At 40.8% G+C, this 19,791-nt stretch overlaps 1 protein-coding gene across 16 annotated transcripts in view; it reads right to left on the bottom strand.

Moving 5' to 3' along the window:
• WNK2 (WNK lysine deficient protein kinase 2) overlaps positions 1-19,791 on the bottom strand; it is a 95,628-nt gene that overhangs the window by 37,235 nt on the left and 38,602 nt on the right. For all 16 annotated transcript variants that reach the window (XM_015874766.2, XM_015874763.2, XM_015874762.2 and 13 more), the window contains exons 6-11: positions 13,163-13,251; positions 12,304-12,523; positions 10,037-10,325; positions 7,038-7,234; positions 4,295-4,447; positions 1,007-1,195 (exon numbers count right to left, since the gene is read on the bottom strand). In XM_015874766.2, the coding sequence (XP_015730252.1) occupies positions 1,007-1,195; positions 4,295-4,447; positions 7,038-7,234; positions 10,037-10,325; positions 12,304-12,523; positions 13,163-13,251 (1,137 nt within the window). The remainder of the gene's footprint in view (positions 1-1,006; positions 1,196-4,294; positions 4,448-7,037; positions 7,235-10,036; positions 10,326-12,303; positions 12,524-13,162; positions 13,252-19,791) is intronic.

Raw genomic sequence — 19,791 nt, forward strand, 5'->3', positions numbered from 1 at the left:
TAAATTGCAAAAGCTTTCACTGATGGTACAAAGCAGTTTCATTTGCCATACAAGTATGTAAAGATCACCTGTGCCACAGTAATTATGTCTGTTAATCACTTCCATTTATTTCCCGAGGTTTACAAACAGTAATAAAAACTTAATTATTAAACCAGTCTGGGGAAAAAAAATTAAACTTTCATTTTAAGGGGATATTTTTGGGAGTTTAAAACTATTTCTCATGACAGTTTGGAGCCTTCAAGCAACGTCCTAATTAACAAAATATTGCTTCCATTTTAACAGAAGGGAAATGGCATCAGACCAGACAAAACACTGCACTCTTTCACGCAAAACACAAAACAATGATTAAAAAAAATCTGTGTTTTCATGAAGTCTGTCTGCAACACAGGCAGCAGGGGAAATGCTGTAAAATGTTTTTTAAGACCAAAACCTCCCAATGACAGGGTAGACCATGGTAACTACTCCATTATCATGGGAGCTGCTTGCTTCTTCCCCTAGGCGTAAGCTGTTTCATATCACAATGGCTGCCACTAGTAGACACACTAGCAAACCATTCCAGGCATAGCAAAGGTCCATCTCTAGCACTGAACCTGGGAACAGAGCTGGGAGGGAGGCAGAGAGACTGCGGGGAAGCCAAGAGCTCAAAAACAAAAGAATGGGCAACTTCTCATGCTCTAAAGCCTGGAATGGGGAAGAGTAAACCATGGGGGAAAGTGCAAAAAATATCCAATTGTAGCAATTTTGTAACTAACTGGATTATCCCGGCATGGCACAGGATTATTCTCAAAGGATATTTTTGATTTTCAAAACAAAAACAAATGACAAAGGAAAATAAAGGGATTAGGGAAATGTTGTATACCTATGGACTGAACTGCATGCATTCAAAATAGCCACACACATACACACACACACACAAAAAAAACCCCAAGCCCCGCAAATCATGTTAATTATTAGCTGAAAAGTGTTACTCAAACAATGTGTTCACATAGTTTTCAAGAGATATTACCTGGGAAGGGGCAACTGGAGGAAGCTGTGGCACAGTAGAAATCTGAAGGGGTTTCAGTGGTGTACTACTGGCTGCCACCTGAGAGGTCTGGGGCTGGTACTGGGGCAGGAGATGGGGGGCAGGCTGGATGGGGCAAACCGGCTGGCTGGCAAGCACCTGCTGCAGAGAAGTTTGCTGTGATATGGGTTGCTGCCAGGAAAGAAGGAAAGAAAGAAGAACAAAGAAGGTCATAACATGTATATTGTGAACGAATCAGATCACTGGACAAAGCCATGCTGCAAACACAGAACAGAACCATCCCTCAGTAGAAAGGCCTTATAGAAGTGCTCCTAATCTAAACACTGTACAAGAGCCTTTGTTTAAAACACATTTGAACTTCAGATACATTACCTGAAAAGACAAGCTCTAACTATTTTGGAAAGGTTATTTTTAATGACTCAATCTTTAAATCCCAGAGATTGTTCTGGGTTGGCCTTGTAAAATCCCCACCTACTGGCTTCAAAGAGTTCCACTATGCAGATTACACCCCGTTAATCTTGGCATTTAAGAGCTGACTATGTAATGCATCAGGCACTGAAATATACAACACATTGTGTGAGATGTGAACAAAATGGTAATTACTGTAAAAGCTCCAGTTAGATCCCAGTTATGTGTGAGGTGTTGCAGTAACAACGTGGCAGCCAAAAAGGCAATTTTACCATTACCTGAGGATTGGTGCTCCACTGGCCTGGCAGATTTTATATGGCAGAGCAGGAAAAAAACAGCTGCATTAAAGCTGAAATTAGTAAATTAGTAAAAATGTTTCACATTTTCTATGGGTCTGACATCTCCTTCTTCAGTTCCATTAACATTGAAAATATTAATATATAAATATATTTAAAATCTTGTTTCAGAAGCATGGTGCTGAGGCACCAAGCTGGCAATAGACATACTTGGATGCACATCAATCAGCCCGAGCTCTGCAGCCCACACAATGCAATACCGTGCCTGATGTTCAAAGGTAAATTCAAAATGAATAGCCAAGCAGCATTATCTTTCACTTTTGCCACTTCTACTCTGAGTCAGTGTGCAATATTTTGCTCTTTTTCAGCAGCAGGACTCAACCACCAGAGTTTCTAGATACATTTCCACAATAGAACTGTACAAGATGTATCCAGGGAGCCAGACACCACCCACCCGTAGGGAGGAAAAGCTCAGCCACCACTGCTAATTTTCCAATACTGGTATCAGTGAACAAACATTTGGCTTCCGACACACCATGTCTGGGACTGAATGCCCTGCACGCCACAAGCAGCACTGGAGGTGGCAATGAACAGGCACCAACCAGTTCTGCACAGCACCATCTCATCTCCTGCAATATTTCCCAGTCCCAGCAGAGCATTCCTCTCGTACCTCCACACAGCGTATGCTTGGACTGATAAATCTCACCAGCACAAAGCCAGCTCAGGTATCTGGGCATCTGCAGCTGGGTTAATCTGTGGCTCAGACAGGCTGCCAGCAGCTAACTGGGTATTCAGTCCATTGCTGTGGCAATGTTTGACCTGCCTGCACTCAAGGGGACACTGTGCTGAAGGCAGAAAAACCTGCTCACAGAACTAAGGTAACTTCCTAAGGCTTCCATCTTCAGTCTACAAAATGCATGTGGAATGGATGAAGTGTAGCAAGTGGAAAGAATCCAAATGATTGCACTAATTTTGGCTCACTCTAACCTTAATGTTATAAGTGGGTAGATACCCAAAATGAAAAAAATAAAATACTGAGGAGATGCAATATTGATCACCTCCATCTGAGTCATCAGTGTATATTCATAAATGATCAATACATTTCACTCCTTTATAGAGATGAATTTATCACCCTGACTTCATGTACTCAGGCTGAGGTGCCCTACTGTCCTCCTACAAAAACCTGCAGTTCTCTGCTGCTGAGAGCAGAAGGAAGATTTCAAAGTAGGTCTCCCTAAAGGGAACCAAGAGTGACACGAACATTTAAGAGTTCCTAAAATTGGTAACTGCCAATTATCAAAAGCTGAATGGTCACTGAGCTGTGTCTCCCAGAGTACAGTGAGATGGACTCAGGTATTCTTACACTGCAAACTGTAATACAAGCTGCAAACTGGACGTGTTTTCTTCACATGTCTATGCTCCTCTGAAATATCCTGAGAAATTTAAGAATAAAGAACTGTGTCTAGACTTGATCTGGGATTGCATCCAGATTTATCCTGAGGGTGACTCCATTTAATGAAACTAATGGCCTCAGGCATGAACTTTGTCCCAGAGCTTACATCATGACGCATCTTCTGCCAGTGTCCAAAGGAAGAATACATGGGCACAAACAAAAAGAAATATCCTATCCCAAAACTGCATTTGCCAAGGGAACAACATGTTTTGGTCTGTCAGCATAAAGCTCCAGAGGCCACTAGGAAGATAACTGCGATCAGAAAGGTCCTCAGTGTGCTTGAGAAAATGTACAATTTTTGGCACAAAGAACCATGCCCTCATCACTGTCCATTAGTAAAAAAAAAAAATAATGTAATGCATCATAAAATTTCATATAAGCAGGCATTTTTCAAGGGCACCAAATGACACTGCTTTTATATGGATTCTTTCAGAAGAACAGGGCATGTTAAAAAAAAAACAAACACCACCAACACATTTTGGTAACTAGAAAGGTATGAAGAGTCACAGTATGTCCCAGACACGAAGCATGAGGGCATTCCCCAGACTCATCAACAGTCTGTATTGAAGGAAGCCAATGGTCAGTATGATCACAAAAATGAGCCACAAATCAACATGTTATACAGGTCTGTGGCTACATTTCCTACTGCTCCACGTCACCTTTGTACAAGGAAGCAATTGCAGACTTCACAGCTGTCCCTGCTTAAAACTGTGTTGTGTAAACACTGTTAAGGACCAGGAATTTGATGATCCAATGTGCATTAAGAGTTACTATTTGGAGACAATTCAGAGAGATTCTTTTCTTAGAAGATAAAGAGATTCAGTAGATACTTTCACTGAATTACAATTAAAAGGCACAAATCAGAAAGCAGCATCTCCAAGTACCTGAAGACAACTGATCCCAACAAAGTTGCTTTCTCACCTTTTAGAAATGAGCACAAGCTGCCAAACAACGAAGTGAAATTAATAAAATCCTATTATAAACAAACAACAACAATGAAATACTATTCTGAAAGCAATGTAAATGCTCAAAAACTGAGGCTTATAGCAGGTATTGTCTTTAGTAGAGCATGGACAAGGTGTGGGATGAAGCCCCCGAGCAGCAGCCCCTCACCTGCTGGCTGGCCAGCACTGGCTGTGACTGCCCCAGCTGCATGGAGGCCACGGTGGTTGGCTGCACCACTGGGAACGTCATCGCTGGCTCCTGGTAGTGCTGGGGCATCTGGGGCACCACCGCAGGTGGAGCCTGAACCACGGGCAGGGCAGGCTGCAGCAAGGAGAAAGCAATGTTAGGGAAAAAGAGAAGGCTTCCTGTTGAAGGAGTCCCTGCAACTTCCAAGTGTATGCATTTCAGCAAATGGCCAACTTAATACTTGGGTCAAAACAGAGGAAGAAGACATAATGACAGTTAATCTGCAAAGAACGGAAACATCATTAATCTAAAAACATGGGAAAAAAGCTGTCATTCCAAAGGCCAATAAGACAACCACACTGCATTGCATTTCCTCTGGAAGCAAGCATGCAAGCCAGTAAAACCACTGAAAGCATATACATAGTGACAGAGGATATATCAACAAGCAGCCACTAATGGACTAAAGCAGTAACTTCACAAAGATCTTGATAATTTCATAAAGAATCTTCATCTTTGAAAGAAACAGGTAATTTCCTTGAGATGGATGCCAAGAAAATAAATAAAAGAGCTAAAACCACAACAGAAATTAAGACAAAAAACCATTTTAGGTAAGGTTTGTACCAGTAACAGTTCTGATACTTCAGCTCAGATAGGTACAGATGTTAAAGCTAAGCAGTTTGTCAGACTGATGTTTATAAGGCTGAAAACAAAAAAGCTACTACAGCTCCAGTTCTGAGCTGGTATTATCTTGATAAATAATCTCCCAGGAAAAACACACTGATAACTCATCTTTCTTACAAAAACCACAAAAAGAATTATGGAAAGCTTCGAGTCAGATTTTTGCCTGTGAATAGAAGTTATTATTCTTCCAAATCTTCAATAAAGAAAAAGTAACGCATTTATGTCCAAATTAGAGACCTACCAATGGAAAGAATGAATGTGCTCTAAAACGGTATGGTATGCTGCACGGCATAATGTAATAATAAAAAAGAAATCTTTAAAAGATGTGCCTTTCGAGTGCTATATTTAGAGCTAAGTTAATGCTTCATGCGAACAAGAAATGAGGAAGGATGCGTCTCGGCATAAGTATGCACACGGGAAGGGTGGTTTCCACAGCAGAGGGATCTGGCTACAGGTTTTTCCTTCAGGTAAATGGAGTCATGTTTCAGTGCATTCACAAAATACTGTTCACAATTTCTTGCAGGCATTTTGGAAAACATAAGGTAAAACCAGGGAAAATGAAGCACTTCCAAAGTATGTTGGGTAAATCTGGGTCAAGCAGGAAACAACCACTGGTCTTGGATCTGACTTTTCTTCTCTCAAGTCAAATAGCACAAAACAAAGAATTAACCTACCACATCATTACTGTCATTTTTACTGGGTAGGCTGCTTCCACTGCTTGGGGTAGCTGCAGTCACCCAATTGCTCTTCTCTGCCAGCAGTGTTTTGCCAGTGCAAGCTTCATGACAGGGCTGGAACAGTCCAGGCATGTTGGCTTCTCCGTAATCACAGGATTCAAAAGGCAGAATATTTTCTGCAACCCTTGCAGATCTCATGGGAGAAGAGCTGGTCTTCTGGCTAATTATGTATTGTAAAGATTCGTGTAAGAAAGGCAGGTCTAAACTTCTGCCACACGGCCCGCTGGTTTGGGGGAAAGGTTGAGACACTGACTTGTCTGGGAGTTGGTTGCACAGGGAGTGAGCGCATTCAACAGGCATCAACACTTTTGACGTGTTTTGGTCTTTACCAGACTGAAATAAGCAGGCCAGGCACATCTGACAGGCCTGCTGGAGAAACATCAGGTCGGTGGGGTTTGCAGAGATCCCTGATACCATCAGTGGTGACGTGCCTGCATCTCCTTCCCTGGTCTGCAGGTCAGAGCTCCCTTCCCTTAACTCCTGGGGATAGGACATCGTATCCGGAGCCAAACTCACAACAGAGTCACTGTGGCGACGAAAAGCACACGGAGCATCGCCTGCCACGTGCAGCAAGCGTGGGCTGCAACAGGAACATGGGGCAGCTGCGGCTTCTAAAGGGAACACCACCCCGTGCCTCTTGCTGGGATCACCTGAAGATTTATGCTCACTCACATTTGTTTGTTCTTTCACCAGTAGATCCATTAACTGCTTTTGGTCAAGGTCACAACAGCGTGAAAGCCTGACTGGGCTACCAGTCCTTGATTTTGGAGCCTCAATAATGGAAGTACTTCGCCGTCTCTGTGCAATATTAAATCCAGAGCCAGAAAGGCAGTGAACGGATGTTTGCCCTTTATCACAATGGGGAGAAACACCACACCCAAGAAGGTCTTGAACAAGTGAAGGAGCAACAATGTGTGGCTATATTGATGGTAAATGAAAACAAATAAACGTTCTCAAACTTATGTACAAGCTTAAAAGCAATAAATTAAAAGCTGTAAAAACAGCTATGCTCTAACTGCAGCTCAGTGAAAACAGACTGATGAAAAGCTCTTTAATTGGGAAGAAAATAAAATAAGCAGCTGCTAGTGAAGCATGTCATAGGAATGGCATGATGAACCAGAAGTACACTGTCTATTCAATGCACATTTTAGATCAACTAGAGACATATGTACTAAGCAAGTATACACTGGTAGAAAAAAGCGAGAATCATATACAGCAAGCCCTGGATTCTACACCTACAGAAAACAGCATAAAGCAGTTAAGTATGATCTAGGCTACAGCACAGATTCAAGAAGCTTTAGACTTACTGCTGAGGGCTGCTGGTAGTGCCCCAGCTGCGGAAGGCTGTGGGGCAGCGCCTGGCTGTCGCTGAGGGGTGGGCTGTACACCCGTTGGATGGCGGGTGGCACGGCGTCGGGCAGAGATGAGTAGATGACACTTTGCTGGCTGCTCTGCGAGTCTGAATAAACAGTGGACCCCTGACCACTGTCGAATGTGCTGTCAGCTGAAAGAAGAATTGCATTATTATTTTATTATTATTATTATTTTGAGCTCAGCAACTCAAAGTGTTAAGTAATGATTTCAGAGCAAGGTCAACGTTCGTTTATATAATTTGCATTTTTACTACCTTAGCCCTTTCCACTCTATAAATAAATTATACAATTGTTATTTTCTACAAAGGGCACATACTGCTCCTTCTAAGCCAAAAACCAAGAGTAATCCCCATGGATTTCTGTGCACAATGATATTTTAAGCACACTGATATTTCCTTTAAAGGGCATACGTACAGTTGATAGCAAGAATTGCAGACTTCCATGGATTTTCTAGGATGAAAGGACAGAAAACTCCAATTGTAGTGTTCACAGCAGATCATGGCATCCTGGAGTCAGTTCCTTTAGCGAGGCGCTGATTTTAGCACCTTTTTGATTAGCAGCATTGAAAAATACACAATCCCTTATATGCTTTGCATTAGCTCCTCAAATAGCCACCAACCTGAGTATACAACAATACCTCGAGACGAAGAATAGGTAAAATAATTCAATCGAATTGGGGGAAAAGCATACCATGAAGAAGTCACAGGAAAATGTATTATGGATTTTTTGACTGATGTATGTGACAGAAGGTAAAGCAGCATTATTTAAGCAAGCCTATAACATGATGCCCCGCATTAGGCAGCAGCAGCATTAAGGCAGCACTCACTATAAGCAGGCTATGCGGCACTGCAAGAACAGATGCTAGAGGAATTATAACCAAAATACACCCTGATTTTGTTATCTGTAAGTGGAAAGCTTTTAGCCACCTGTACATAAAAACAAAATCAGAGAATGCAATGAAACAGCTACCTCACTTCAGGTTTGCAGTCATTTAAAAGGATAACTCAGAGTTCCACCAGTGTTTCTCATGCCAAGTGCTAGCCCAACTAATCCGCAGAATCACACAGCTTGACATTGGGCATGCATGGTATCTTCCACTGCAGAAAAATAAATCTTCTAACTGCACCACTGAGCTTTACCAGTTTAAAAATATATTTTTATGGTGTTTGAAGCCTGTGAAGTGCAGGTGGTCAGTACTTCTTTTCAGTATAAGCCACCATTATTTAATGAGAGAAATAACAAAAGACAGTTGAGAAGGTACCTGCAAGCATCCAAAAGGCAAATAGCTTGTAATAGAAATTTAAAACTCAAAAAGAGATCAGTAGCATAGTTACCAAAAAAGGCTTAAATTACAGATGTGTTCAAATCACCTTTCCACTGTAAGGGGTAGAGATTTCTGCAGCATATATACTTTCATCTTATTACAAACAATTATTCAGGGCCTCAAAGGAATGAGAACACTATGGCAGCATAGTATTATGAAAGCTGTGAATTTCTTATGTTTTATAAAACAACATGCATTACACTTCACAGTATTAACTTACATTTTAACATCTGATTATTTATTATTTCAAATCTGTTATTCAAATTGGCAAAAAAAAGTAACTTAGAGCTCTTGCGCACTAAGAAAGCGTTGAAGATATCTGATAGTGAATTGTCAAACAAATAAAACCAAATACTAAAAGCTGAGGAGTAGCAAATAAAGGAAATAAGTTATACATAGCATAAAATATTGCCAGCTCATGACCAAGAGCTGTGGGAAGCACGGTGTCATTGCACCATCAGAAATAAGGAATCACAATCATGGTGTTCCTCGAAGGATTAGTATAAAGTAAATACATTATCTGAAATAATGAAATGTGATCAATTTGACTTGAGAATAAGCTTTGTAAATATTTTTATATTCCTGAGAATTATGCAAATACTGCATTTCTCACATCTGGTAAAGATTTATTTTCTTGTAGAGGCGTGCTTGGTTGTTTAAGTATTCAAAGCAGGCCTTCATATGGCAATTTATACAATACCTGCTTTAAAGCAGCAGCTGTCTCTTTGTTAATGTATCTTGAGTTTAAATATGCTTATATAAAAGTCTGGAACAGTAAAACAAAGCCATCATGATAACAGTTTAGTAGGAAAATATGTACGTCAGATTTTAACCAGAAAAAGCAGCTAGAAAAGAACTCATAAAAATTCAGACATTCTAATCTAAAATTATCTGGCAATATTTCCTTCAAGATGTTTAAAGGTATAAATAAAGATTTCAGTAGCAGGCAGAGCCCGACTTGCTAACAAAGACTGATTTTAGGGGACCAACAAGGCTGAGTTATTTTAGGCAATTACAAACACTACTTCCTCATGCCTTGCTGTTTGCTGGAGACAAGTCTGATGCTCAGAAGTAAAATGAAGAAACACAAGCTCTGCAAAGCCAGGTAGTTCCTTATTCAGAAACAGAACAAAACCAGTGCTTGGATTTATAACAAGAGACACAAATCCACCTTTCTTGAAATAGCCCAGTGATTATTATTTTTCACATCAACCACCCTCTGAACATAGAGCAGGTAGATCACTGGCTTGTGGACATCAGTGCTTGGATCCGGCTTTCGATAAACACCCCCACATTGCAAACACATCTTGAAAAAGTGAACAAAGATCTGCAATTGTTTCACACAAACTTAGTAGCAATCCCACCAGCTGTTCCATTTAAAAATGTATTTCTCTTTTCTGCATTTATTGCAACTGAAGAAAACTATCTTAAACAGTGTTTTTTCTTGAGACCTTTTCTTTCAAGCCATCTATACTATTCAGATCCACTTGTGGCCTCTGAGCTAACATGCAAAAGCTGCATGGTGTCTAACTGCTGAGCTCACACGATTATTGGTTTTCATACTGGGACATTCATCGTCATGCATACACCAAGCAAACCTGAGACTTACATGCAACGGATGTGACGCTGGTGGGCAGGTTTTGCTGGAAGGGATGCTGGTCTGCTTCAGGCTCCTCCGACTCGGACAGAATGTGATGGCCAGTGTGGGAAAGGTATGTGACTTGAACCTGTTGTGGATGCGGTGCCTTCGACTTCTCCAAGCACTCAGAATCTCGACGTTCCTCTGACTGTATTCTAGGCCAAATTCTCTCTCTTCTCCATAGTATTAATGCTACTCTGTCACGTATTGACTTTGCAACTATCTTGAGATCATTTTCATGAAAAAATCCCGAGTCAATCTACAGAAGAAGCACAAACTTAGCAAGACCACGTGTGCACAGCGGTGCACAAGCAGAAGCAAACGTGTTTTACTTGAATCACTTCCTAACATAAAGCATCAGTCTGAAGAAAAACCCAACCAGTTACATACTAATTCCTCACAAGGGCAGCAAGTCAAGAGCTTGATGGGTTTTTATTTATTCATTTACTGGGAGAGGTGTTATTTGTTTTTTGAGGGAATTAAAACTTCTGCCTCTAAGAACAAATAATTTTTATAAGACTTGACTACCTATCTGGTTGATCCATTAGCCAGTTAATCTTCAATGATGAGAAGAGAATAAGCTTAACTGAAGTTGGTTTGATGAGTTTTTCTTATTGCTTTGTTTTGCAATGATTAACAAAATAGTCAAAAGAAAGAAGCATCTTTGAAAAATGGTATTTCAACAATGCAATTGGAATAAACCTCATTACCTCTAATCAAAATGTATTGCCTTAACCTTTCTAGAATATAGTTTCCCAAAATTGCTGCACTTGATAACACAGCAAGTCATTTAAGAAGATATGTTACCAGAATTTAGACTCAAATTAACTTCTAAGGCAAAGTCAGTATTGGCTTACTTTATAAAAGATTTTGCTTCAACTCAACTCAGACTGCTCATATTTGACTGAAAATGGGAGTGACATTTCTCAGAATTCAGTCCCTCAGAAGATAACATGGAAAACTTGTCTTCATGCTCTTTGCATGAACTTCCTACTCAAAGTCCTACTCTTTGTTAGCCTAATAATGAGCTACCAGATAATTGCATGTTAAAATCTACATCTCCTGAAAGATGCACACATTACGGATTTACCTACATGGAAGAAATCTAAAAGTTCTCCATTCTGTTTTGCTCTTACCCAGAGATGACAATCTTACAGCATAGTTTTTGTGGGTTTTTTTTTTTTTTGTTTTGTTTTTGTTTTTTTTTTTTAATGTGTAAAATCAAATAGATACAAAGGAGATTAAAATACAGTTTCAAATGGATGTGGTATTTTCCACTGCCAATGTCCTTGGACTCTACTGAGGATCTGCAAACGCTAAGAACGGGCGTAAGTTACTGTACAGATGGACCACGTGGGTCCAGAGAGCCTTGCATGGCCTTAGCCAAGGGGAACAGTGGATTTTTCCTTGCAAAGCTTAACAGAAAGGAGTTAAAAAACCTAGCATGTCAGCAAGTTTCTAAACAACTCCTATTCCTACATCTCTACTTAGAGATTGACCAACATCTAATGAAGATATACTATTTTATCATACAACTGGCTGTGAAACATGTTAGGTTGCAAACCCAGCATCGTGTTTCAATTTTTTTTGCCTACACTGTTAGGACGAGCTGGAATGTCTGACTACTAAAAACATATCAATAATGATAAATAATTCCCCTTACTCAAGAGATCTCCCCCATTTTTTCACTACCATGGCACACAAAGCAACATGAACTGATGAAAATACATAAATTTGGTGTTTCACAATTCATTTGGACTAGAAAAAAATACCTAAGGATCCCTTAAGATTTAGGATATACTAATAGGAACACATGTGCAAGCACAAGAAAATGCAGACCCTTGACTAAGAGCTTACTCACTCCCTTTTTCCACGACATTAAAAAACCTAAACTGCATTAAATATATTTCAATAGATTTCAAGCAATTGTAAATATATCAACAACTATGGTAAATGAGCAAAAGAATTTTCAAAATATAGGAGTAAAAGAGACCTCGGTGATCCCTATGTGACTTGCTGATTTGAAACAGCGTTTCATGTATCTGATTCCATATCCTTTTTCAGTTTTTAGGTCTTCCTAGTTTACCCTTTTTCTTCTAGCATTCCATCTCAAGATCAATGCAAACTGTTTAATCTAGAATGTTTTAAGCTGAAGTTACTTTACCAGACTTGCTCCTGCTGCCCTTTGAAATTTACACGCTAATTATACATACACTGTTAGGAGAAGTTTATTTTACCATTTCTTGTGCAACATCATCAGGAGTTTCTTTCTCGAGATCAAAAGTAAACTCAATGGCTCCATTATCTTTGGGTTTTCCTTTCAGTTTCTTAGGATCTTCTACCCAGAGTCTTAAGGCAATAGAGGATTTCCTACCATGGTCTTCTTCTGCAAGTTCCACTCTTACCCCAGTATCTTCAGCAAAAAAGGCATGGCTTAATAAATCTTTAATTTCGTATCTGCGATGGATATAAAGAATAGTCAAACACTGCAAGTCTTAAGAACATTCCGAGAAACTTGTGACAATAAATTGCTATTAGAGCCAAAACATTTACAGTTTTCTTGGTGCTTATCCATAACAAACCTGTATTTTTAGTAGAAAAAGGCAATATTTCTAGTGTTGCTGAGGACTGCTGTGTTTCCTATTTAACAAAGCTTCTTCAATATTCATACACCTTAAACATACTCAGTAATGGAAATTACAGCCTCACTTAATGTTCCTTGATTATCTGAGCTTAATGAGTCCTAAAAACAAGGTTCCCTCTAGACAGTCACCCGAGGTTCCCAGGAACAGCTTTTCTGAAAGCCATGAAATACACAAGCACACCAGGAGAAACCAGCATAGAAGAGTAGTTTCTAAAACTGAAAACAAGTCCACAACTTTGCTTTTTTTCCCCATTATTCTTTGAAGTTGAAAGAGACGCAACAATTGAATTTATTCTATCATCTTCACATTATACAGTGGGAAAGTTCACAGTCATTTATATTTCCATTCAGCATTTTCTCCTGCTCAGAGTAAACCCAGAGGCCAGACCAGGAACCCGCATAGTTTTAAAGTCTCACATCACTTACACAAAACTTGATTGTGTGATACAAACCTTTCTTCCTTATTTTTGCAAATGCACTCCCCAATTATCTCCTTAATTTCAGGATCTGTAACTTTCTCAAAGCTTGCTGGCTTTATACCCTAAAACAATAGAGGAAAACAATTCAGTTTGAAAATATCTACACATACGTCCTATCTCTTAAGTAAGGATACTGTTACTACACAGCACAGTCAATTCAACTACTTTGAACAAGATAGTTTTAATTTAGTACCACTCCATTTTAAGCACACTGGCTTGTATGTTACTCAGCCTTACATCACACATACATCCTTTTTCTTTATGAACAACTGCAGACCCTACTTTTGCATCCTGTGGACTCCGAGGTCACTACTCAAGGAACAGCCTTATCTCCCAAACAACTAGAAGAATAAAGAAGTGTAATTGTGATATTCTTCAGATAACCAGTTTCAAGAATGAGTCAAAAACACCTTTGAAGACCCATGCAGTAGTCCAGATTTCTATTTCCCATAAATCTCTTCCCATTCTACATTCCCCAGTACTCTCAATAGCTCCTTTCCCTCCCTCAAAACAATCCAGAATGGCAGAGGGAGAGTATGCCCAGCAGTCTTATGTTGCTCTTGCATTTTCCCAATTACGTTGTCTGAATCTTCTTGGAAACAAATAGAAGAGCAGGCATAACCTATGAAGCAACACAAACTAAGTTACATTCCCATCAAAAGCTAATTTCTTTTTTCCTGGGAATACAGATCACTTCTAGATTTGGAAGTGTTAGCCTATGAGCGTGTCCTTTCAAGGAAAAAAGTCACCTGTTTTGTCACAGAAGAAAGCTTACAGAAGCAGAACCTTATTCCCCATGTAGGGAGACTTGGCTCTATGCAGATGTAAGAGGAACAATTTGTATTTCTTTCAGGTTAGGTGGGGCTGTTTTAAGAAGACAGAGAGGATTAGAAGAAACACACACACTTGTAGGGTAGTCAAAGGTCACTTCTCTCTACTCTCTAATATTACAGGACAAATACCTTCACTCAGCATGATCCTCCTCAGGGTATCAAGCCTCTTAATTAAAAAAAACATACATCTTACCAAAATAAAGAGAGACTGTAAGAGAAGCAGTACGCAAGTACTCAAACTAAATAACAGCTTATATATCATGTCATCTCTGTACATACAATCAAAACATACTGCAAAAATAACGAGCAAGGAGACCTGGGAAGTTAATGGACATATCTAGCTGCACATTTTCAAAGCTCAAGCTGATGTTTTCCTGATGTGAAAAATGTGCCAATTGCTTTTTAAAATGGCTTTTTGACATTCTTCATGGGCATTTTGGTGCAACTTGAGCTGACGAGGGGCAGGAACAGTATAAAGCATACCACTGCATCTCTTGACTTAATTTTTCCAGAACCCATAAACATCCCTCCATTTAAGTGGTCTATTAAACCCTGACACCACCAGGAAGGAGCAGGACAGGATGTGTTGGGCACCCAGGAATAAGGTTAGTCTCAAAATGTTCTTTTGACAGACCTGTGATGACTGACCCTGATACAAATCCCTTTCCTTCCTACAAACACCATTAAACTTTCCACATCTTTTGAATCTCTCTGCACACCACACCAACTGCAATAGTCTGCCAAACACCTAAGCTACAAATAGATGATTAAAACAAATAAGGACAGAAGATGCACAGTGAAGTACCACAAAGAACTGCTTTTCCAAAGTGTTTTCTCAATGCCCATATGCTACATGATGCTTTAGCTCCTTACTCTTGACTAAAATCTCCAAGGCCATCTCATTGTAATGCTGAAAATCTTCCCTGCAGCACTGTGTCCTGATGCTTACAAGTCTCCCAACAATGGAGGGGGTTGGTGTGAAACACAGGTTTCCAGTTGAAATCAAAGGACCCATCTCATTCATTTATTCAAAAGCCATCTGTCTCTCCTGAGCATTCCCAAGGAAACATGGCATCAAAATTCAAAGTATATTGGCTAAGGAAAACTGCACAACTGCCTCAAGCAGAAGTAAACTCAACATCCATACCTGAGATGGAGGGCTAATTAAGTGACATAAGATGGATACAGAGAATTTCATACGAATTGTTTAAGTACAAAAAAAGAGAAATAAAACATTCCAAGTCTAAGGCTAGTATAAGCAGACTAACTGCAGGTCTAAGAAGGTATCTGGAATATACGATTCAATGATGTTCATAACACTGTCTGATATGGAATTTACCCCATCTGTATAACCAATGCGTAACTTACAAATACAGAGAGAACATTTGATACACTTAAAAATGAAACAATATGAACATTCAATGAGCTAGACAGAACACTATAGATGTTTGGGTTGTTTTAAAGGGTGAGTTTGTGTAGCTAAGCCCAACAAGGTAACCACGAACCCCCAGCAAACACAATTGGTCTACAGAGAATTCTGCAATTCGGGCATCACTAAAAAAACATTGGTCTGGAGCCTCATGGGAAGGTCACAGGCTCTGATGCTCCATCAGTAAATATGCCTATTGTCCACATATAAATCTCTTGGCAGAATGATTAAACACACACACAAATCCGACTAAGAAAAACCATCAAGTTATGCATGAAGAATGAGATTATCACATCAGAATGAAGGTCACTGCAAATATGCTGACCAGGAAATCTCTTCAAAGTTAACTGTAGTAAACATGGCCTTGACCTGTTGCTTGAAAAACACATTACATATATCCTCTTACCACATGGAAATGAAATCAGCCAACAAAAGTTTTATGCTTATTATCTCTTGCCTCTCATTTACCTTGTTGGGTGCAGTGCTGCAGTAAGACCTAATGAGTACAAGATCTTTAATTGCAATTCCCATTTCCCATTACAGATTCAAGTTTTAGCTTCACTGGCTGTTACTTAGGATGTGAAAAAAACCATAAGAAATCATCAAGAGGACCAGAAGAAGGAGATAATTCAAGCATGTTGATTTACACTGCAAATCTCTGGCTGAAAGGGCAGAGAGAAAGGTTGCAACAACCATGCCCGCTCAAACACAGCAACGAGCCCCTCTGTACATTTGGGAATCAGCTGGGAAGCGACTGCCACATCATCCTGGACTATTATATACTTTCTGTTGCATATATATAAATAAAAGATTGGAAAATTAAAGCAGCAATTGAACTATGAACCTCCAGGCAGGGGAAACAAAAGGTGATCAAAGTAAGAAGTATAATAATCTTTCACTATAAATATGTGTAACATTTCATACCTTACAATAATAATGTTTACAAACGGTATCTGTTTTCTATATCAACATGGGTTACCAATGCATGTGACCTTACAAAAGCTATGACTTCAGATGTACTTTGCAACCTAAAAGCATGTACAAACTTGAGGCAGTTTTAGGACGCAGAATGGAAGCAATTGCAAAAGACACAATGGCAAATCTGAGCTAATGCATTGAGTGTGGGATGCATAGGGAATCTATGTCCCAGTGCAATCCCAAGTAAGTTTGGAGCAGGCAGAACAAAGGAGTTATTGCACTTTTGTTGCAAGCAATCACCTGCATAATTCAAATATCAGCAAACAATGCCATCAGTATCACCGGTGGTTGCCACTGAGATAGGCTGGTTTAGCAATAGGGATCAGTATATTAGAGAGTTTTCTTCCTGGATGTAGGATGACACCCCTGTGACACTCAGCCCAAGGCAGGAACAGAGTTATTGTATTTTATATTCTAGAAAGAGAAGCATCAAGAAACAAACATAAAAAATGAGTGCTACGTTTGCTGTTCATTCTCGGTTTAACAGAAAGAATAACGTTTACATTTGTGGTGCGAAGAAGATTCATCAAAAACAAAGTATATCTCCCACTGAGGAGCTGCGATACATGCAGCATTCAGAAGCACTTCACCGCTGATCCCGCCCATGTGAGAATCTCAGCAACACCTTCTGCCCTAGTGAGGAGCTCAAACTTAGAGAGATCCTGGGAATAAAACCATGTAATTCAGCCTCTCGATTTTCATCTACACTCTAATTCCATACCTATGCCAGTAATAGGTACAGAATGATGATGGCTAACCCCTATGAGAAGTGCTTGTAAAGCTCTCCCCCAAGGTGGTCCCCTGCCCAGCAGAATGGGCAGAGCCAGCTGCTCCGTGACAGCTCAGGCCATGGGTGCACCATGCTCCCCGCACCCACGTTTCTGCATCTAAGCACAGAGGCAGGGTCCCCCAGCCCAGCAGTGAGTTGTGGCTGACTCACATGGCTCCATGCAGGGTCCCCATCTGCTGCCAGCTCTTCTTAAGTCACAGCTCCTGGCAGAAACTGCCCAGGAGCTGCTCCCTCTGGGACCAAGGACCTTCTGTGAGGCTCTGCTGCTCCTCTAGCACCCTCACCCCAGAGGTCCTCCCCCTGCTCCTCCTCCTTATCTGACAGTCCATGCAGCTCATGGCATGTGACAGGGCATTTTCCTCTCCACAGGGAGAGCTTAACTCTTTCCTTGTAATGGCAGTAATGCCATTTTGTCCACTGAAGGAATCCTGAGGCCTCTGCTCCTGTTGCTCTTGCCTTGAGTTCAGCAGAAAAAGCTGTACCAGTGTCTGCACTCAACACATGCAGCTTTGTCCTATTAGTCAGATCTGTCTTACAAGCAAAGCAACCTTTTAAAACATCCACAACAAACATTTTCTATCTCTCTTAAGTTGCTAGGATAGGACCACTCTAACAAAGTTGTAACTCACCATATAATTCTGCTGCATAAAGGCTATTGCCACAGCAAATGAATTGGCTCAGACTTTCCTCAGTGTTTATAAATGACTACTTAGGTCTGCAAATTGAAACGTAATATCTAATTAGGAATCCACTGATTAATCCTTATTCTTTGCCATCTTGGATATTGCTTTGATAAATGAGACTTATGAAACCTTAATCACCAATATTCCAGATGGCTAAGAGTTGTACACAAGGCTTTTCTAAGAATGCAGAGCAGCAGAAGACACCCATATTGTTCGTGGCTCTAATCCCCTGTGTGCATGTACAGGTGAGCTTAACATGAGCCAACACCACTAACAAATTCTGCATGCTGCTCACATGAATTACTGCCCACTGCAGCAGGTAACACACCAAGCACTCCTCAGAAAAACCATCCTTAAGAGCCTAGAATGATCAGTCCAAAAGGGCTACATTCACAAGATGAGGCCCCGATGACTTAAAGCTAGAATACTCTTCAACAGTCACCATGTGAAGCACCAAAGCATAAGGAGATCTTTCCTCAGATATACACAAAGATGGCATTTACAGATCTTAAAGGACCACATACCTAAATTAAGCCAACAAGCCATTGTGCCAAACAAAATGAACTTCTCCTTGTAGGGGAGGAGTGAGCAGAACAGAAATACAATCCAAGCAGCTATCCTCATAAGGATTCAGGCAAGCAACTACACCATGCCATCAGCTGTATTTCACTTCTTTGAAAATATGCAGCACTCATTTCCAGCCAGCTCACACTGCAGAGCAGGGGGGCTTGCAGTCAGCAAACCCAATGACCCATCTTTGCCTCATTCCCTTCCCTACAGGGCTGGCCCAGCCATTAGTGCAGCAGCACTAGCAATGAAGTTAACTGCACTGCAGAGCAGCTTCTGATGTCTTTTCCACCTCCCTTTCTGAGTAGCAATGGATTGAAATCAGCACTCCAAGAAGAACTAAAGTAGTCAAAATCAGGGCTGCAGTCCATTGGGAAAGATTCAGCTTTGCCAAGATACAAATGTCAGCTTGCAACAATTTACATAGAAATGAGATAAAGCTGTTCCACTCTTCAGATGCATCTTCCTGCTTTCAGCACGTCGTGACATCTCTTTCATTTCCAGCAGGGACACCCTCCTGTTTCTTGTGATAGTGACTTAAACTTTTAAACAGACTCCCAAGTCATTTACATCCTCCCTCTCCCATCAAGGTTAGTAACATCACAGCTGGTTAGCACAGCAATCCACAACAAGAGCACCAGATTCAGTCTTGATTAACATCTTCATCAGTGACCTGGATGAAGGGACAGAATACACCCTCAGGAAGTTTGCTGGCAACACAAAGCTGAGAGGAGTGACTGACACACCAGAAGGCTGTGCAGCAAAACCCCGACAGGCTGAGAGCTGGGCAGAAGATACTTGTGAGGTTCAACAAGGGCAAATACAGAGTTCTGCACCCAGGGAGGAACAACCATGTGCATTAGTACAGGTTAGGGGCTGACCTACTGGGCAAGAGTTCCACAGAGAAGTACCTAAGGGCCCCAGTAGATGATAGGTTGACCATGAGCAAGCAATGTGCTCTTGTATCCAAGAAGACCAATGGTATCCTGGGGTGCATTAATAAGACCGTGGCCAGCAGGTCAAAGAAGGTGATCCTCTCCCTCTACTCTGCCCTGGTGAGGCCCCATCTGGAGTACTGGGTCCAGTTCTGCGCTGCTCAGTTCAAGAAAGACAGGGAACTGCTGAGAGAGTCCAGCGGAGGGCATCTCCCATATGAGGAAGGGCTGATCTGGAGCTGCTAGGTCTGGAGAAGGGAGACTGAGAGTATCTACAAGACAGGAGGCAAGTGCACCAGACCAGGCTCACTTTGGTGGTGCCCAGCAACAGGACAAGGAACAATGGGCACAAACTGGAACACAGGAAGTCCTGTCTGAATGTGAGGA

This window comes from Coturnix japonica, chromosome 12 (assembly GCF_001577835.2).
Source record: "Coturnix japonica isolate 7356 chromosome 12, Coturnix japonica 2.1, whole genome shotgun sequence".
In the NCBI taxonomy this organism is placed as follows: Eukaryota; Metazoa; Chordata; class Aves; order Galliformes; family Phasianidae; genus Coturnix; species Coturnix japonica.